The sequence below is a fragment of the Eubalaena glacialis genome, chromosome 8, assembly GCF_028564815.1.
Source record: "Eubalaena glacialis isolate mEubGla1 chromosome 8, mEubGla1.1.hap2.+ XY, whole genome shotgun sequence".
NCBI lineage: Eukaryota > Metazoa > Chordata > Mammalia > Artiodactyla > Balaenidae > Eubalaena > Eubalaena glacialis.
The window spans coordinates 113,742,125-113,763,838 of NC_083723.1; the positions used below are offsets into that span (position 1 = coordinate 113,742,125).

General features: G+C 41.8%; 1 protein-coding gene across 1 annotated transcript in view; it reads right to left on the reverse strand.

Moving 5' to 3' along the window:
* Positions 1-21,714, reverse strand: part of SVOPL (SVOP like) — a 77,513-nt gene that overhangs the window by 54,560 nt on the left and 1,239 nt on the right. The window contains exons 2-8 of the mRNA XM_061198792.1: positions 13,608-13,723; positions 13,339-13,430; positions 12,084-12,182; positions 7,242-7,313; positions 5,520-5,644; positions 3,260-3,323; positions 619-744 (exon numbers count right to left, since the gene is read on the reverse strand). Coding sequence (XP_061054775.1) covers positions 619-744; positions 3,260-3,323; positions 5,520-5,644; positions 7,242-7,313; positions 12,084-12,182; positions 13,339-13,430; positions 13,608-13,689 — 660 coding nt within the window. The 5' untranslated portion in view covers positions 13,690-13,723. The remainder of the gene's footprint in view (positions 1-618; positions 745-3,259; positions 3,324-5,519; positions 5,645-7,241; positions 7,314-12,083; positions 12,183-13,338; positions 13,431-13,607; positions 13,724-21,714) is intronic.

Genomic DNA, 21,714 nt, shown 5'->3' on the forward strand with positions numbered 1-21,714 from the left:
AGAGGCCTACAACCCACTGATTACGGCATATTTTGAACACCACACTCAGAAAACAGCACAGCCCTCCGCTGATGCTGGGACATTGGTACCTCCACGCAATGAAGGCCAGTGGGTTCTTCCTCAGCAAAGCATCTTCCCCAGCAGCATCCTCTTCACCATTCCCCGGCCAGGGGGCGGTTCAGGTCGTCCTCATCACCCACTGGGATTAATCTGATCATTTCTAACTGCTTTTCTGACCTTTTCTGTCTTCCCTCCTACAGCCTCCACACAGCCATGTACCAGCTTCCCAGTACATAACCCCTTCCACACCCCCAGTGCCCCCGGTCCTCAAGGCCCTTTGTAATCTGCACACAGGCCTGTCTTTCCAGCCGGCCTCCCACCAGCGCCCCACACTCCAGCCATTCCAGACTGCCTGCTCTCCCCCAGACATATTCTGCATTCACACCTTCATGACAGGGCTTGTGCATTAACTCTGCCAAAACACCCTTTCCACGTGAGCCGACTGAGACAGATACTTAAATAAGGAGAGAGGTGGACATGAGAAAGATATCTGTGGGGCAACAAGGCCACTGGGCCAGCTGGAGGGGAGGCCAAGAGGGAGCCCATGAGCTTGGTTACCATGAAGGCCACGGTGAGGATGATGCCAGGGATGGAGGTGATGCGGATGAGCCAGCGCCACCCGATGGTGGGGATGATCACGGAAGCCAGGCTGATGACGAGCAGGGAGCCCGCTAGCCAGAAAACCTGGCGGAGAGACGGAAGGGTAAAGTCCTCCTGTTGGTGCTCCAAACCCCCCTCCAGGAGCCACCCTGTTCTGCATTGTAATTGCAAGTGGGTGAGATGGGAGGAGCTCCCTGGCGGTCCAGTGGTTAGGACTCCTCGCTCTCACTGCCAAGGGTGCAGGTTCAATCCCTGGCTGGGGAACTAAGATCCCACAAGCTGCGCTGCCAAAAAGAAAAAGAAAAGAAAGAAAGAACGAAAGAAGGTGAGATGGGAGAGAGGCTTTGGTTGAGGAGCAGCACCGCCTCCAGGACCCGGATGAACTGGGGAAGTTACTTCACTTCTCCACGACTCTGTTTGCTTGTCCATAAGTGGAAGACTCAGCAAGACGGGGTCAGCAATGTCACCCAAGTTTTAAAAATCTGGGACCCAAGACATTGACTTTTTTCTCTTGAATAAATCATACATTCACTGGTTCGTAACTCAAGGTACAAAGGAGAGCACTGTGAACAGACCCTCCTCTACTCCTAGTTTCCTGCCGTCCAGTTCCTCTTCTCCGAAGAAACCAATATCACCAGTTTCTTACATCCTTCCAAAGCTGTTCGAAACATACACAAGCTAATAAGGATATGTGTTCTTTGTTCACAAATGGTAACATAGTAAAAATATTTCTCAACACTGCTTTTTTGTACTGAAAAATTTATCTTGAGATCATTTTATATCAACAAATAACATGAGAGCCACCTATGACCAGGCCCCATGAGCTGGGAACTAGAACAATTCTGAGTGTTATTCTGAGCATTATTTTCCCATCAGAAGATGAGAAGTAGATGATAACTCCATTCCACCTCACAGAGATGGAGAGAAGATAATATTTAAAAAGACCCTTTGGGGGGCTAATTAAGGGGTGACTATTTCATCACCAAAGAATTCTATTATAAAAAAAAAAGAATTTTTCAGAAAGTGATAAGGCTATGAAAAAAAAAAGTAATGTGATGGAGAGTGACTTTTAATGATCAGGGATGATCTTTCTGAAGAGGCAACATGTAAGAAGGCCCGTAATAAGCCACTGCAGTAGATCAGGTAAGAGGTGATGTGGCGTTGAAAAGGATTTTAGTAGTGAAATGGCAAAAAAAAAAAATTTTTTTTTTATCTGATGGATTTGGCACACATTTTGGAGGTAAAGGCAACAGGATTTGCTGATGGACACTGCAGTTGTAGGTCCACTAATAGGGGGTGAGTCAGTGGGGCTTGGTGATTGGTTGAATGGTGATGACAGAAAGGGAGGGGTCCAGGACAGCTCTTGAATGTGTGGCTCAGACAACTGAGGGGACAGAGCTTGCTATTAACTGACAGTGGAAACATGGACAGAAGAGGCTCCAGACGAAGATGAAGAGATCAGGTCTACGAATGTTGTATTTGAGGAGCCTGCAGGATATTCAAGTGGCTATCAGGTAACTGGCCACTTGGGTCTGAAGTTCAAGGAGATGCTCTTGGTTGTAGATAAATTTGGGGGAAGTAATAGGTACATAGATAGCTAAAACCACTGGACTCATCCATTATCAGTAGATGACCCCAGGAGACCTGGAAAATAAGACCAGCAAGGAGAAGGCATAACCAGGAAGCATGACAAAGAATGAGTAGCAGGTGGAAGAGACAATGTTCACAGATGAGCTTGAACAGGATTATGCCCATTAAATAACATTAAGTGTAAAATCTAACCCCTAACTATTGAAAGTATGGGTGTTCATCTTAACACAGATCAGAAGAAGAAAGCTGGGAAGAATGTAAAGAGTTAGCATTCAGTATTTATTAGGGTCTTTCTAATTTTTTTTGTTGCCTAAATTTAGTGTCAGAAAAATTAAACATAAAAATTAAAATGTTCTCCTACTGCCTTATTTATTGCCAAATATATAATGCTTCAGTGGGAAGGGTCATCACTTTCCTGGGCTCTGAAAGTCAGGGCTTTTGGATAACGATGACATCAAAGATGGTACAAGGGCACCTAGATTGACATAGCTTCTGGAGGCAAAACCTCTAGTCAGTAGCCAGCAGGGGTCTGAGGAGGGCGGGGGAGCATCCCCAGCTTCTCACCTGGATAAATGGCTCAGCTGGGAGGAGACAATTACAGAAGTTCCCACAGGCATGAGCCAGTTATGGAATTGCAGACCCGAGTATCCACAAGGGAGACTCTGAAAGGGGTGGTAGCTGTAGCCCTCCACTGAAGACCCAGTGGGGAGAGAATGTTCATCCCAGCTGCATTCCTGAGCTTCTGTCCTTCTAGTGAAAGCAGCCAGCAGGATGTTTCCTGAGGAGGGGGTTACTGTGTTCTAAATGCTGCTGCTGGATGATATACATCCTGGCTCAGAAAACCTTGGAATTGGACTTCTGGCGTCAAGCATCCCTAATGCTCTTTGGCTGGTACCAAGTAATAGGAGTATGCTAATCAAAGAACAATCAACCAACCAGAAGAAACACCATGTACACCACATCCTACAGGATCAGAAGACTGATCCGAAGAATTCGCATTTCACCTTACCTGAGACAAGGGGAGCATGTAGCCTCGATATTTTGCAGGCAAAAATTCAGCCTTTATGATTAGCCTAAACAGGAAGGGGGAAAAATACAATCATGCTTTTATAAAACCAAATAACTTTTTTTTTTTTTAAATCGTAATTTTTCTTGTCACACGGATAAAGAATTCAAAAACATAAACATTCATCATCGTAAAATGATAAGAAATAGGTGTGTTGGTCTCTGTCCCTGGTTCCTGCTAACCTGGAAACCTTGGGATTTCCTGGGTGATAGGAGCGTCATTTGTTCTAATGCGGTGACTCTTGATGAGCCCTGGATGGGGGCTGGTCTAGAAAAACCAAGGCATGATTAGAATCTTGGAACTTTCAGCCCTATCCTCCACTCCCCTGGAGAGAAGAGAGGGGCTGGAAAATGAGTTAATAATCAATCATGCCTATGTGATGAAGCCTCCATAAAAATTCCTAACATACAGGGTTCGGAGAGCTTCCAGGCTGGTGAACATAGCTGTGTGCTGGGAGGTGGTGCACCGCAAACTCCACGGGGACAGATGCTCCTGTTCTTGGGATCCTTCCAGACCTCACCCTGTGTATATCTCCTCAGCTGGTTATTTATCTGTTTCCTTTAAAATATCCTTTGTAATAGATCTGCAATTAGTAAACTGTTTTCCTGGATTCTCTGAGACACTCTAGCAAATTATTGAACCTGAGGAGTTGGTGGGAACTTCCAATTTGTAGCAAGTCAGACAGAAGTTGTGGGTAACCTGGGGACCTACTACTTGTGATTGGTGTCTGAAGTGGGGGACAGTCTTGTAGGACTGAGCCCTAAACCTGCGGGGTCTACGCAAACTCCAGCGAGGGTCAGAATTGAATGGAATTATAGGACACCCAGCTGGTGTTGGAGAATTGGTTGGCATGTAAAGAAATCCACACGTTTGGTGTCAGAAGTGAAGTACTGGCAGAATTATTGGAGGAGTGTGTAAAGAAAAACAGAAGAGAGATTTTCCCTGTACGATCATACACCAAAATACAATTATTAACCCGTATACGAGAACAATATAAAATAAACTTCTAAGTGCTCTTCTGTTTACATTTTTATTCCCAAAGTTATTTTAAACCTTCAACCATTTAAGAGATATTAGCCTCATTTCTTTCACCAAGAGAAACACTGTCAAAATATTTTGCCAAGCCTGATTCCCTTTTCTAAAACATATGTGGGAAATTAAAATACGCCCAAGAGAAAGCAAATAGTTTCTCCAACTAATGATGACAGTCAAAGCACAGGTTTCTAATTAAGTACATACTAATTTTTTGAATAGAAGAACAAATGGACTTATATCTCATCTGCTTTCTAATTGTTCTTCTCTGTTGCAGTTATTAACCAGGGTTTGGAGTTTTAACATATTTACTGAGCTGCTTCCTAAGGGATGTTTTCAAATTCTACTTAACTTCTCCTCCTTTAGGGATCCAGAGTGCAGAGTGATGCTTAACTTATGCCCCCAGGGAAGAACGATTCTTTCCCTAACACATTAGGGTAATAATTAGGTGCTTTGACATCTCCTAATATATTCTAAGGGCAACTTGCTCCAAGGCACCCAGGAGAAAATAGCTTGAGGAGCCTTGTTAATTTAAGGGAGGCTCCCAAGTGGCTGAACATTTGGCATAACGACTTTCACGTCCCTATATGATGAGGTATTACACACCTATCCCAGGGCAGAAAAAAGACAAGCAGCAGCATAGCTGTTTCAATCCGTCTCACCTGCTCTGCAAATTCACTTTGACACAGTCTTCAGTTACAGGGCTATGGCACTTTAAAATAGTTATTCCTGAATGTTACAGGTGCTGATGGTCAAACTAAAGTCTTCCAGAAATTCTCAAGAAATTAATGGATTGTGTCTGGGTTGACATTTTTGTTACCTACCTCGTAGGGCACTTTTTGTTAGCATTTAGTCTAACAAAATATCATTTATCTAAAAAATGCTGATCAGCCTTAGGAACAAAGAAATTAACACATGCTCAATCTAGCACCCTGCTAGCCTCACCATCAAACATCATTTTGATGGGCAAAGAGCTCCTAGTGGAATAAGCAGCCATCACTGGGGGGAAAAGAAAAACTCAAAAATGATTAGCACAAGTGAAGTCTATAAATTTGCAACTTATTGATGCTCTTAGTCTGTTAACCACAGTGAATGTGGTTAACAGACTAAGTGAATGTGTCTCTGGGTGTTCACATGTCTCCCTCTGGGGTCCTCTAGGTGATGTCTTTACCCTTGGGCATGGCCAGACACGCCACAGCCCACCATCGTCCGCAGGAAGACAAACCAGATGTACGAGGGAGAGAATGAGGTCAGCAAGGAGAAGTAGGCTCCCCACAGGAACGAGATGAGCAAAATCTGAAGCAACAAAAGGAGACATTAATGGGACCTGCCCCCATGGAAGGTCAGGAAGCAAACCTAACTTCTGAAGGTGACTTTTAATTTCATCCAGATGTTTGCTTCTCTGTGGAGCTAATCTTTAGCGAGCTTCCCGATCACTCACAATCATCAGACAATACAATCCATATCATTTTATTGTCTGAAAGCCCAGACATTCCTGAGTTTAGACCATTCTTCAAAACTCCCCACAGCCTCCGCCCTCACAGGTGGCAGGAACCTGAACTTGTAAACCAGAATGCAGAAACTTGTCCTCCCTGCTTGCAGGGATGTTGGGAGCACAACAGAGCACTGGGCTGGAATGAGTATAAGGAGAAAATGTAAGGATTTGCTTTTTCTCTAATCGTAAGAACAATACAAGTTTAGAGTAGAAAATATGGAAAAAAGAAAAAGATATAAAAACATTTAAATCACTTTTGATTCTCCAACCCAGAGAAAATACTATTAACACAGTGTTATCCTATTTTCACTGATTATAAGGGAAAACATAATCTTAATAGCTGAAAAATATTCCAGTGAAAAGACATACTATAATCCATGTAATATAATGCATAAACCTTTCCCCTCTGGTTGAATGTTGAAGTGGTTTCACATTTTCTATTAAAATCAGCTAAGACAATGTCTGTGCATAAATCTCTGTGGTTCTCTGATGACCTAAACAGTCTAGATTTCTGGAAGACAAATTATCAGATAAGGAGAATGGATATTCTCAAGGTTCTTGGCTTATGCTACCAAATTGATGATCAGAAAAATTACATCAATTGTATGTGAGGGTGTCTAGACACTTGCAGATTTCTTTAAGAAAAATAAAAATTCCTTATGGATTTGATGTTTGATATGGCTTTGATAACAGGGAAAAAATGATATCTTGCTATGTAATTTTGCTTCTAATAACTCCTGAGATTGAACGTTTTTCAAGGTTTCTCAACCATTTGTATGTCTCTTTTTGTAAAATGCCTTTTTGTGGCTCTCCACATTTTTTTGAGACACTTGTGGTTTCATATTAATTTGTAAGAATCTGTGATATTTTGTGCACTTCAAAACATACATCCAAGCCTATTACTGCTTTGTGGGGGACTTCTCCCTTTGTATTTACACCTAGAGAGGTCTTCACCACCAGAAATCAGACAAGAAGAGAAGAGAGACCTGGGTTTATCATCAGAAGACATAGTTTTACGTCTTGATGTTGAATCTCAATACATGTGTGACATCAAGCAAGTGGGTTAGTTTCAAAGTTATACCCAAGTTAACTAATGTGAAACTGCTTATGTTTATACATGCAATTCTCACATTCAATCTGCTGTGTTCTAACTACGCTCATCCATCAGCTGTACATCTGGACTGTGGGGACCAGGTATGGGGACAGGTATCTCGGGGAAGGATGAGAAAGCAAGAAGACAAGCCTGGAATTCAGGCATGTGGTGTCAGAGCAGGACGTTTCCGTACTTTCTAACTTGGGTATTGATAGAGAAATGTCCACAAAAGAAAAGCAGTGGTGATGTCACCACAAAAGAATACACAAAAGAAAATTCCAAATCATCCTTCAAAGCCAACCTACCTTCCAGCGGCCATATCTGTCAGCCAAGAGGCCAAAGAGGATGCTGAATACCATGTAGCCGAAAAACACCATCTGGAGGTGGGGTGAAAAGAAATCATCCTCTAAGCGGCATTTTTATAACATGTGAATTACTACATTAAACATTCACCCACCTGAACTAAAAGAAGACGGGAAACGTGGGAGGACTGGAAGTTGAAGAACAGGCTTTCACAAAGCTCTCCCCTGACTCCTGTTTACCACGTTCAGGGCTTCAGAGGTTGATGATTCCCATACCTGAAGTCACTGACACCAGGTAGAAACAGGGGTCCTAGAAGCAGGTAACTGCTTTGCCTCTGATCCAAGATGACGGCACTGGCCTCATTCTACTCAGATGTACAATTCTGAATTTCCATTTTAATAAGAAGACTCAAAAACTCTATTCATGCATGCTCTGCCTTATTCCTCACACAAGTTGCGACGTCTAGAAGCAGTCTTCCTTTAGGTTATTACAGGGAAACTTAACTTTCAACAAACACCAAAGCCAGTCATCCATTTAGAAACATTCTTCATCACTAATATAAACCTAGTTTTTTTCCTTACTTGTTCTCACAATAGCTTTTCCTTGATAAAATTCAAGAACTTGGGTAGGATACCAGCGATGTAACTCAGCCTGAGCTGTACTCTTATGTGTATGCCTTTAGGTGACTTATTTTTCTGCCTTCAGCAGTTCCAAGCTTTACTTAACTCTCCTTTCTAGTAAGATCCCTGACTGAATGCTTCCAGGGTAATCAAAGGAAAGGTGTTAGCTGGCATTTCTAACACTTTTTCCGTGAAAAAGCTCTTTCTCTCTGCTACCTGCTTTGCTTTTTCTTTTGCCCCCTTACTCTTCATAAGGAAGACTCAAAAGCATTTCTTCTACAGGGAACTATAAAAAAAAAAAATCATATTTATACTTGAACAACAAAAGCCATACTTTTCCTCTGTGCACTGTTCTCTCTAGGATAGAGTTGAAGGAAGGAAAAGCCAATATTTTCAATGCCCAGCCTGGGATAGATGCCGCACCGTAATGAAATCTAGTCAGTCCTCAGCAAAATGATAAAAATAAGAACAATGGGACACATTTTGCATAAATCCATATTTATTCATTATGAAGGGCTCTTTTTATTCTGGAATAATTTTCTTTCTGATTGTTGGTATTAACATGCCCTTATTATTTATTTTTATTTTTATTTTTTGAAAGATGATGGTAGTTGATGGCAAGATTTTCTGCCTCTTTCTCTTGACTGGGGGTTAAAATTTTCCTCCTACCCTTCTACATTCTTTGGCTGGTCTAATAATTAAATTGATTTACGACAGATTGACAGGAGAAAAGCAAGTTTAAGTTTGTATGTACAGGAGTCCCATAAAAATATAAGACCCAAGGGCAAGTTGGACAGTTGAGGCTTATATGCCACCTTGAGCTGAGGAATGGGAGGGGACCTGGGGCTTCAAAGGGGGGGATGGTAATTCACAGGACAATAAGAAGAGCAGATGTTTGGTAATTAGATGTTTGCCCTGCCACACAGATAGGTCATTCAGATGAAAGTCATCTCTGGCTATAACTCTCTCTCTCTGAGCCAGGCCCCCTATCCAATTTTTTTTTTTTTTTAATGTTTTGTTATTGTTTTTGCTATTATCAGTAATTTGGTCATGATATTGTTTTTTGTTTTTTTTTTTAAAGAACTCCTTTATTTATTTATTTATTTATTTTTGGCTGTGTTGGGTCTTCGTTTCTGTGCGAGGGCTTTCTCTAGTTGCGGCAAGCGGGGGCCACTCTTCATCACGGTGCGCGGGCCTCTCACTATCGCGGCCTCTCCTGTTGTGGAGCACAGGCTCCAGACGCGCAGGCTCAGTAGTTGTGGCTCACGGGCCTAGTTGCTCTGTGGCATGTGGGATCTTCCCAGACCAGGGCTCGAACCCGTGTCCCCTGCATTGGCAGGCAGATTCTCAACCACTGCGCCACCAGGGAAGCCCCTCCAAATTCTTTTAGGTAGTTAAGGGAAATGTAAAAGTTTTTCTTGAGTCGGCTGGGTCTTGATTGCCTTCAGCTCAAAATAATCCACATGCCAAAGGGGCATATTTTGGGGTCACATATTCTGCTCCCTTTTCCTCTTCTTCTGACGGCCTTCCTTGTCAAATATATATATTTTTAATCTTAACCCTATGTCAGCCACTCAATTTTTTTGAAAAGTCCTATCAGTTGGTGAATCTCCAAACTTTGGGTCTCCTGATATAAGCAGTTTCTATTGTGGAACCTGAAATTATCAAACTCCCTCCAAGAAGGGAAAGTTGAACTAACTTTTTTTTTTTTCTTTTTAATCAACTTGAATAATAGGAAACAATAGACAAACTGCCTGTGGCAGGGAGGAAATTAGTTCTTAGGACGTAAAATACTTTTGTTTATTGAGATGCTATGTTGTGTTAATAACACTGTATTAAAGTGAATTAGCTGATTAATAAAAGTAAAGGAAACAGGGACTTCCCTGGTGGTCCAGTGGTTAAGACTTCGCCTTCTAATGCAGGGGGTGCGTGTTCGATCCCTGGTCAGGGAGCTAAGATCCCACGTGCCTCGTGGCCAAAAAACCAAAACATAAAACAGAAGCAATATTGTAACAAATTCAATAAAGACTTTAAAAATGGTCCACATCAAAAAAAAAAAAAATCTTTAACAGCAACAACAACCAAAAAAAGTAAAGAGTCAAGTAAAATTAAATTCAAATTTTACTCTGTTCCCTCGCATAAGTGACAGATTTTTATTCCTTCTTGCTTTCTTTCCATTCAGTGTAAAAAAGTGACTTTCCTAAGGCTGAGTTGTTTACTATTAAGCCTGTCTAGAGAATAAACCTTAACTCCAAGCCTATGTGAACCCCAAAGCTTATGAACTCTAATCCTGGGGACCACATAGAGACGTGAATTAATCTCTCTCTCTCTCTCTCTCTCTCTCCTCTCCCCTCCCCCACCTTGGAGGGTCTGCTCTTTTCTACAGTTTTGTTTCTCCAGCACTAACTCTCTTATTCACAAAAAATGTGAGGGACATAATTCACCCACAATCCTTAAGGCCTTAAGTCTTCATGGCCAGATCGTCCAGAAAGTGGAGCTGAAGTTGGGGGATAGGAAGCCTGGGAGATGGTGAAAATGCTGCCTCTTTGCTAAACCAGTCTGAGCCCCTCCTGTTAGCAAGGTTGTGGTCAGTGAGCCCAGGGGACAGATGGGACTCATAGCCAGGATGACAGAGACTAAATGACAGGAGGAGGCAAGGAACTTGGAACAGGGAGCAGTCACATCTTGGGTGAGTTGAATTACCTAGAGAAAAGACTTGTGAGCTGTGACCCACCTAACAAGGGAAGCCATATTACTGCTGACATCAAGGAGCCTCTTTAGGCACCAGTAGGAACAACATAAAAGCAACCAACGAGATGTGAGCTGTAAATATAGAAATGGTACCATAAAATATAGTTTCGTGACAGTGACAGATGCAAACACCACACCTGGACAACCAACATTCTCAGGAATGAAGACGTGCAGACCTACAAACCAGCTGTGGTGCGCTGATAACTACACAAAACGTCACAGCAGTGACCCTAAAGCTACAAGGATGGACAAGGCATGCTTTCAAAACTGTACATATTTTATACGTAAAAGAAAACAAAATGCAATGAGTCACTTAACTATTGGTACAAGCCCTAATAAGGTCTTTAGTTATTTTTATTTATACCCTCTCTCCCTTCTAAAAGTATTAGGAAAACTTAAAAACGGAACAAGTGCAATTTTAAAGAAGGAAACAGAGCTAAAAGAATAAAGGCAGATTTGTACATTTGCTGCCATGATTAGGCATAAAATTGGGCTCCAAATTTCCTGGCCTCCAGGACACAGAAATAAACACAACTGGGCGTATAATATACATTATCTGGGAGGAGAACAGAGAACAGTTCCTCAGGTGAGGGGGGATTTTTCCTAGTACCCAATACAGGTGAGAATTCCCAGGTAAAATTTGGTTAAGGCAGTAAGTGAGAGGGTAGGGGCCCCCCTTACCCCACAGCCTTCTGTAGCCCCCCAGGGGTTGGGGGCGAGGGAGGTCTTAGTCTCTTGCAGCCTTACCCTCCTTCAAGGCCTCTGCCATCTGACTGTCATCCTCTACCCATCACCAACTACCTACCTCCCAGACGTTCCCCTCCTTCAGCGAGGAGTTGGCATCTGGCTCATGGGATTTCTCTCTATTAAGTCTCGCCTTCATGAAAACCAGCTTCAATACTCAAGTAAATGAATGCATGCACACACACACACACACACACACACACACATACACACACAGAGTCTGCTGGCAATTAATTGGTGCTTAATAAATACCTCTTGAAAGAATGATGAGTAACATCCTTAAATCCATTTCGTAGCAAAACTTAGTGTCCAATTCATAAAGCTATTCATGATGGTCTTTGAGAAAAATGTAATGCATAACACACACAATTCATTGAGAGTAAGTTGGTGATTGGTTAGGTCACTATGGCCTGAGTAGGCTCTTCGTGATCTAACTTGAATCATAACTAACCCATGGCTCAGGCTCACTTTCTCTGATTTGCGTCTGCCTCTTCCGGGCTCTTGCTAGAGTCTGGAAAATGAGCAGTTCAAGGTTATAATCCCTCGAGGAAAAGGGAAACAGGAGAAAGGCCTCAAATGCTAGTTTGGGCCTGCAAACACATGAGTTTGGGAAGCCAGCACACCAAGTGGAGATGGATCCTGTGACTCTCAGCCCAGTGGGATCGGAAAGGAAGCAGAAGCCGTGGGTCCTCAGCTGGTTTACTCTCAGCACAGGAAGCAGTCACTTACCGTGGTCACTAACGCCACCTGCCAATTCTCCAGCTGCCATTCACAGCGGATGACAGGAGACACAACCGCTATTAACATGATCTCCATGGCTTCAGCGACCTTAAAGAAGGAGAGAAAACACCATGTCAAAGTGCTAGCTTGTCATCACTTCTTCCCACATCTGTCTGACCATCATCCTTCTAGTCCTAAACTCCCCCTTCCCCTACCCCACGTAGGGAGGACCTATTATGTACCAATTCAGCACTGCTAGTTGGATAAAGAAGTACAGAAGAACTTTGGCTTTCATGGATGTAATATTTATGGTTTGAACAATTTGAGAGTATCCCTCAAGATTTATGACACGTATTCCCTTGTGATGTTGCTGATACATGTTTTTGCATTTAACACTATGAAGGTGTTGTGTGGGAGCCACTTAGCTGGCAGGTGACCCTAGCTAGCCACCAGCATCCACGTCAACCCAGCATTGCTGTTTTATACTCATCATCATCAAGATCTTAGGGCATATCCCTTGCAAATGGATCTTTGAAATAGTCCCTGATTTCAAGAAGCTGGGATGGAGAGGCAAGATTCATGAAAGCTAGAAAAAAAGCAATGAATACAAAACAATATGAGTTCATCATCAGGAAAGAATGACTATAGAGCAAAATTAGTGCTAAAATTAGTGCTACCCTGGGTAGGAGTATGGAGGGATAAATCAGCAGTTTGGGATTAACAAATACACAATACTATATATAAAATAGATAAACAACAAGGACCCACTATTAGCACAGGGAACTATATTCAATATCTTGTAATAACCTATAATGGAAAAGAATCTGAAAAAGAATATATATGTTCATATATATACACACACACACACATATGTATACATAATATATATAAAACCGAATCACTTTGTTGTATACCTGAAACTTACACAACATTGTAAATCAACTATACTTCCATTAAAAAAAAAAAAAGATTAAATGTCAGACCCAACAGAGACTATAGGAGAAATAAAAGTTCTATAGCTAGCAAAAAAAAAAAAAAAGGGTATTGAATTCCCAGAAGATAGATCACAGATATTCATTTGCTCATAACCAAACAACTGCCAAAGGTGGAAGAAAAGTATTTGGGGATTATCTACCCCACAGGGTTCCTGCTCCCTCTCACATCCCTCCCTGAGCGGACAACCCCAAGCTGGAGGGAAGTAGAAGACTCTACATGTCCAACGATGAATTAGCTTTGGAGACTCAGAGGATCTCCAAGCACTCACCCCCGTGCTGCCCATGATCAGAAAGAGGGCAATGTGGAAACGTCCAAATCCAATGGTCTCCACGGCGTCTTCCACGGTGAATGTCTTTGACTCTAACAAGGAAAGGCAAAGTGAAAGCAACAGCCTCTGTGGGAAGGGAATGTCTGCAGATTATCACTCACCCCAGAGGATGTTGGAAAACCAATTTGTTATTATAAAAATAGTAAATACAGGGAAGAGGGGGAATTAAACGGTAACTTGAGAACCAGAGATTTCTATGATCCCCTTACCTTTTGGCTGTGGCTCTGGGGTCCCCAGGTTCAACTCCCGAAGGCTAATGATGGTGACCGGCTCTGTCCGCTTGGCTGCCATCTTCTAAATGGTTCAAATTCCCCACACGGCTTCCCTGCAGGAAACAGGGGAGGGAAAATGCCGGAAACAGGGGAAGGAAGAAGGAAAGAAATAAAATCTAGTGTATATTCTCCTTTAATCTTCATAGAAAATCAGTGAAGTAGGTATTATAATTTATCACTATTTTACAAGGAAAAACCTGAAACATGGACAAGTTAAATCATGGAGAGATTGAATGGCCAAATGAGAGAATTGGGCCCTGGTGGCTAGTAATCAACCTGGAGAGGGGGGCCAGGTGAGCTCTTGACAGTTTAACCAATAGTGTCCTCTGACTGGGAATGAAGGTAGGCTTTGCTACAGAAAAATAATCACAATAGCCAATGCTTTACATCTTCATAGATCCTACGGTTTACAGTGTAATCATATGTTATAGCATGCTTTCTCACCTTGTTTTCATTTAATTCTGACAGAGACCCACGGAGCACTTCTTTTTATCTCCCCCCCCCACCCCTTTTTGGGTATTTAATCCTAAAAAAAATCTTAACCCTAAAAATCAAAAGAAAAATAAAACAAGGAAAGCTGAAATTAGTGAAAAATTTTTTTCAAATGGCTTTAACATAGTAATTTAACTCTACATCCCTAGTGGGATAAACAGATATCCTAATCTGTTCTCAGTAATTATACTGTTAGTAATAATGTTGATATCATTATTTTGATACTAGTACATATTGTAGGATAAAGCAATTATGTTACTATTATTAGGAACGAAGATTTTCAGTATAAGAGAAAGAAGATACAAAAATCAAAGTAGTTATATAAAGACTTTATATCCTAATTTTGAATTGCAAATATCAATATGAGTTCATTATGTATCATACACACACACACACACACATACACACACAAAGAAGAATGGTTGCAAAGAACTGAAGCCCATCAAAGACATCAAAATTTTAGGATTACTAAAATGATAATCTCACTGATCACCTTTGGAGAATACTAAGAAATCAACTCATTATTCGGAAAACTAGGAAATATCTTGCCTTTCTTGCACAGATTGTCTGTATTTCAGGGTAACCAAACAGTTGGTGAAAGAAAAGGATTTTTTAATTTCAGCTAAAACATCCTAAAGAAGGATAGAATTAAATTATGATTTTACAACTCCTAAAGAAATAATGGATCCAGGCAATGACCATCAACGGCTGATAAACTACTAGGTGAAAGGCTGAGGGACAACTTTACTCAGATGGATAAGACTTATAACACCTGAACCCAACAATGGCTCCTCATGCCACGGAAAGAGATGATCAGATGTGACGTTCTTCCTGATGAGATGCACGAGGAAGGAAATACACATCACCAGTGAGGTACTCTCATCAAGAGAAATTGAACTTGAACCTAAACAAGCCCCTAGCTCTACCTACCAGTTTACACAGGGGATGAAGAAACATGTTAAACTATACCATGTGGATGCAATAAGAAAAATCCAGAATGCCAGAAGTTCTACAGGTCAATGACCCAACTTCTTCAATAAATAAAGGGCAAGAAAAAAAGAGGAAAGGAGAACCTATAGACTAACAGAAAGGAGAAAAACCAACCAAATAAATGAGTTAATTTGTTTGGATCCTCATTCAAACAAACCAATTGTAAAACAACAACAAGAAAGCGAATGAGATGAAAAAGAGATGATAGAAAATCAGGGAAATGCAAGCAAGTTTGAAAGTTTGATGATATTAAGGAATTACTGATGACATCATTAGGTGTGACAATGATATTATGGCCACAGTAGAAAAAAATCCTTATATTTTAGAGATACATGCTGAAATATTTACAGATGAAATTTGATGTCTGGGATTTGTTTTAAAATAATTCAGTGGTGGGTTGGGAATAGAGTGCAAAAGAAGGAGATGGGTGTATAGATGAAAAAAGAATGGCCATATGGTGAAAATTATTGAAGGGGATAGTGGGTATGAAACCATGCACCTCAGATTGGGACTTGAAACCATGTGGCCGGGACTCGAACCCGGCCAAAACCCACAGTCTTCCAACTGAGATCACACACCTGGTCTCAGGACTTAATGAAGCTCAGGTTCTTGATGTCTCATCGCAGAAAGAATTCACTGAGACGAAGTGATAGGTAAGAAGTGGATTTATTTAGAGAGAAACACACTCCATAGACTGTGGGCCATCTCAGAAGGTGAGAAAGGCACCAGGGTATGGGGTTGTCAGTTTTTATAGGAGTGGGTAATTTCATAGGCTAATGAGTGGGAGGAGTATTCCAGCTATTTTGGGAAGGGGCGGGGATTTCCAGGAACTGGGCCACCGTCCACTTTTTGATCCTTATGGTCGGTCTTGGAACTGTCATGGCGCCTGTGGGTGTGTCATTTAGCTTGCTGATGTGAGTGTGTACTGAGGCTCAAGGTCTAGTGCAGTCGACTTGTCTGCCATCTTGGACCCATTTGGTTCTAATCAGTTTATGTCATGTCCTCGGGCTATGTCATTCTTTCAAAGGTTGTGCCCTGCCTCTTTCCCTCCTGTTTCAGATACATGGGTGTTTATTTGACTATCCTCTGCTTTTGAAGATGTGTAATATTCTTCAAAATAAATACTTCAAAAAATGAGGTTCTGAGATTCTTAAGTAACTTTTCCAATGTCAGACCACTAGGAAGAAGCAGAGTCAGAACTCAAAGATCCTCTTTCCCCAGAACATAGAAATAGCTGCAGAGCGGTTGTAGAGAAGCACGTCAAGGTCATCAATGTTTGCCAAGTGCCAGCTCTGTATCTTGTTGTGTGGGCTCCTGTGGAGACTTTGTAGGAGGGTCTGACAGTGTTCTCTTCCCTAAGAAGTTTTTAATCTAGCTGGGGACACAAAAGATACACATAAAAACAACTATACTGTAAAGTAGATATTATTTGTTTTCTTAATACACTGTCACAGAGACACAAATATTCCCAGATGGGAGAGAAATCAATAACGCTCAGAAATGAGTTCATGAAATCCCCTCTCCCAAGGGAGACCATGAAAAGTACAAAAAGCTGTTATTTTCACAGAGTGGAAAAAGTAAAAATGATTGGTCTCTCAGCCCATCTGAGAGGCTGAAATTCACAAAGATACACTGTTCTAGAAACGCCTACTACTGCCTTTCCAGAAGTTGTCCAAATACCCTTTGGAGGGGTGTTCTTTATCTGGTAACTTTTAAAATAAAGTAGTTATGAGAAAAATCAGCTTAATTTCATTATAAAAAGGACTTCAGTACACATTAAAAATTGGCTCTGGGGCTTCCCTGGTGGCGCAGTGGTTGGGAGTCTGCCTGCCAAACCAGGGTTCGAGCCCTGGTCTGGGAGGATCCCACGTGCCGCGGAGCAATTAGGCCCGTGGGCCACAGTTGCTGAGCCTGCGCGTCTGGAGTCTGTGCTCCGCGGCAAGAGAGGCCGCGATGGTGAGAGGCCCGCGCACCGCGATGAGGAGTGGCCCCCGCTTGCCACAACTAGAGAAAGCCCTCGCACAGAAACGAAGACCCAACACAGCCAAAAATAAATTAATTAATTAATTTTAAAAAAAATTGGCTCTGACGCTCATGTTTCGAGATGATAAACTCCTAACTTAATCAAAATATGAAAATGAGGTCATTCAGTAAGAATTAGATGGCGGTGATGGTTGCACAACCTTGTGACTATACTAAAAATCACTGGATTATACACTCTAAAATGGTGAATCTTATCGTATATAAATTATATCCATTTTTTTTCTGAATAGTCATGCCAATCGCAGTAGCCGATGTAAAAACCAAAAGTGATTCTGGCCATTTTTAGTGTTAGAGAATAAAAGGATTTAGTTTGGTGGGAAAATAATTTTTTAAAATCCCAGTAAGTTCATTTTCAGTTCAGTTACAACTAAAATGCTTAACAGTAAATTCAATATTCAATCAACACTTAATCTCTTCTACCAGTCAAGTTTTATGACTTCTCATAGCAGTCTAAACATGTTTTACAATTTTAACAATCATAAAGGCTTACGTTTTAGAGAGTAATAAAACAATCTCCAGCAAGTCTGCTTGCTAAAGTATTGAGTGGCAAGAAAAGAAACCCAGGAAATCTGCCACTTACTATTAAGTTTTAATTTGATGTGTGTGTTTTAACTGATTAGGTAGCTCCATGGGTCATAAATACCCTACATACTTTCCTTCTCTTATCAGCAAAGAGAAGTGATTCATCACAGAGCGCCTGGAGAGAAAGGTGTTAGGTCCAAGATAATTGCTTCAGTTTCTCTTCAATTAAAGCTGAGGGAATTTCCTGGCAGTCCAATGGTTGGGACTCCACGCTCTCACTGCCGAGCGCCAGGGTTCAATCCCTGGTCGGGGAACTAAAGTCCCATGAGCCAAGTGGCATGGCCAAAAAAAAGGAAAAGAAGCAAGCTGATCGCAGGAAGGGAGGCTCACATTTGCGATTTCATATGTTTCTTGATTGAAGAGACTCATATTATTTGGTTTCCATAATATGAAGAGAACTATGCCTTCAAATTAAAGTGGGTTATTTTCCTCTATTGGATTTGCAAAAACCTTAAAGATCAATTGTGCCCACTGTAAGGGAAACAGGCACTGATATTGGTGGGAGGGTACATGGCTACAACTTTTCCAGAAGGCAGTTAGGCAAAGATGAAAGAATGTTAACTAAGCAATTTCACACCTAGGATTCATTCTAGTGAGGTAATCAAAAAGGTGAATGAAGATAAAGGTGTATGAAAGCTCAACACACTGTTGTTATGACAACAGCAATGAAAGAATTGGGTACCACTTAAATGCCCACCAGTAGAGAAGTGACCAAACAAATTATAATACACTCCTGTAACAGAATGCCATTTAAAAGCTCTTAGGTGAAAGGCTATTTGGCGCTGAAAAGCATTTTCCAATATGTATGTACCTAATGTATGTATACAATGATCCCAATTCATAAAATCTCATTTAAATACATACCTGCATAGAAATTTCAGGAGAGATGTCTGAAACTGTGTTTTGTCTTTCAACAAATATTTATGGGGCTTCCCTGGTGGCGCGGTGGTTGAGAATCTGCCTGCCAATGCAGGGGACACGGGTTCGAGCCCTGGTCTGGGAAGATCCCACATGCCGCAGAGCAACTAGGCCCGTGAGCCACAATTACTGAGCCTGCGCGTCTGGAGCCTGTGTTCCGCAACAAGAGAGGCCGCGATAGTGAGAGGACCGCGCACCACGATGAAGAGTGGCCCCCACTTGCCACAGCTAGAGAAAGCCCTCGCACAGAAACGAAGACCCAACACCATAAATAAATAAACCCAAAGTTTAAAAAAAAAAAACCAAATATTTATGGAACACTACTATGTATCAGACAATAAAATATCATGAAAAGGGTTCCTGCCCCCAAAGCACTTACAGTCTAATGGGGGATAAAGGCAAGTATTCAGGTGAGAACCACATGGTCCCAAGGGTAGCAGAGGTTGCTCTGGCAACGTAAGGGAGGCCCTGCTTTGCCGAGTCCTGGGACCCAGGGAGGCGAGTCCTGAAAAACTGAGACCTGAAGGATGAGGAGGATTTGGCCAAGAGAAAAAGGTAAGGAACGAATTACCCGGCAGATGGAACTTGGGGTGGCTTTTTCTTTCTTCTTTTATACTTTTCTGCATTGTTTGAATTTTCAGAAAGGCTATGTCTGTTACTATGAAAATTCCTTCTGGAAGAAATGAACCAATGAAGATGCGCAGTTGATGTGTCACAGTGCTCCGTAAGCCACTGTGCCCTGTGCCATGAGCCCCGCCTGCCCTCTATCACTGGCCTGGACCTACTGGGTCAGGATGGGCACTTGACCCGGAAACAATCAAATCACTGACTGGCCACAAGTCCACAAGGTGCCTAGCCTTTGCTAGCGGTGCGTGGTTGCACAACACTGTGCAACTAAATTGTAAAACTAAATGCCACTGAACTGTTCACTTTAAAATTGCCGCAATGGTAAATTTTACGTTAGGTGTATTTTATCACAATTTCGAAAATTAAAAGAACAAGAATAGCCATTATATATGCAGTAGATGTCTGTAGTAGATATAAACCACAAATTACAAGAAAAAAAATTAAGATCCTAATGGATTAATGGGAACATTATATGAACAGGTTATTCACAAGAGGATATAGAAATTGCAAACAAAACTGGAAAACTGTTCATCTTCTGTAATAACTGACAAAGTTATGGTAATAAAAATCCTTAGGTATCCTTTTATCCCTACTAAATTAATAAACGTAGGAAGGAAAGAAGGAAGAAAGGAAGAAGAAAAGAAGGAAGAGGGAAAGAGGGAAGAAGGAGGGAAGCGGAGAGGAGGGAAGAAAAGGAGGGATGAAGGAGGGAAGGAATAGGGAAGGGAAGGGGATGGATGAAGAGAGGGAGAGAAGGAAGGAAGGGAGGAGAGAAGAGGAATTAGAGGTGACAAGGAGGGAAGAAGGAGGAAGGAAGGGAGAGAGGAAGGAGGGAGGAAGAGAGGGAGGGAGAAAAGGAAGGAAGTCAGTGGCCATGGTGAGACTGCGACTGAGACTCTTCTGTTCCCTCATCTGAAAATAAAAATAATACCAGCTACCTGTGGGAGAAATAGCTTGCTGCCTTCCCAGTAACAAGTCTTCCCTTGGACCTTGCTTATGGGGTGGCCACCGAGATACCGGTGGAGGTTGTTAGGGAGAGCTTCTAAGAAAGCCCTCTTTTGCCCCTTTGCCTCCTCCCCGGATCATGGAGACATGATGGCTGGTGCTTCAGCAGCCATTTTCGGTGGTGATACAAATGTGAAGTTGGAAAGATGGAAACTCTCGGCTAAGACTGGCAGAGCGTAAGCTAGAAAGAGCCTGGGACCTGACGATGATGATGTGGAGCTCTCTTACAACCTTGAAGGTTCACTTCTAGACATATTTTCCGTGGGGAAAAAAAAAGCTCTGTGTGTGTGTGTGTGTGTGTGTGTGTTTTCTTTAGGCTACTCAAGTGAAGCAGTGGGAGTAGAGAAGGAACAGAGAAATCTGTAACTGTCTGTGATCAACTGTAAACACCACTATGCTTGGACTAGCCAAGTATGTGTGATTTTTACCTGATAAACTTCCTTCTTTTAAGTGTGTTCTGAGGATTAAATGAGATAATGCTTGTATAATAGGGCACAGTGCTCACTGCAACATAAGCATTCATGGTAGTACTGTTTCTCATCTCTGAATAAAGGTATCAACTAAATTTCTAAAATTTCACCATAATCACAAATCAAATACACTCAGGGTAAGTTTTTAAGCATCTACAGAGTTATCAAATGTGTATCTCTCCAAAGGCAATTATTGTTAATATTTGGCCAACATGAAAACACCTTGGACTCAAATAAAAAACCACCCAAATTGGGGGGGGAAAAAAAAAGTTGCTTGTTTTCTAAAATAGATTGATTAAATTTCAAGGGTCAGCTTAAGTGGTGTTAGGAAGCCCTCACATGTGCCATATGCCTATTGGAACATAAGACCAAAAATAACCTCTCTAATCAGATATGTAACAGTGATATCCACCCAACCCATTCACCTTATACTTATGAAGAGCACAACAAAACAGGTAATTTTCACTAAAAACGCGCTTGTTCTACATTGCTTTCCATTGTAAAACCAGCGTATTTTACAGAAAGAAAAACCTGAACATGGAATGGCCTGGTTGGTGCAGGGGTGCGGTGCTGGTGGACAAAAAAGCTGGCAGTCACGTGTGACTCAGACGCCACTCAGAGGAGCAAACCCGTTCAGTTTCGCCAACTGTAACATCAATCTTTCTAATGCCCAGCCCTTGAAGATGGTCAAGGCTCAGGTGCATTCCCAATGTCAGGGGAGGTTGCCAAGGGATGGAAAAAACAAACATATAAACTACCCGCAACAGAGAAAGTTCTCATTCCTGCCCTAGTAGGTTATACGGGGCCTTCAACCACAGGATTCCTTGGTGGGGGCATGTTGGTTGTAGGGGTGCAGGGTTGTTGATAGGATATTATCAGGATTTTGTTATTCACATCTGTGAATTATAAAGGGGCTT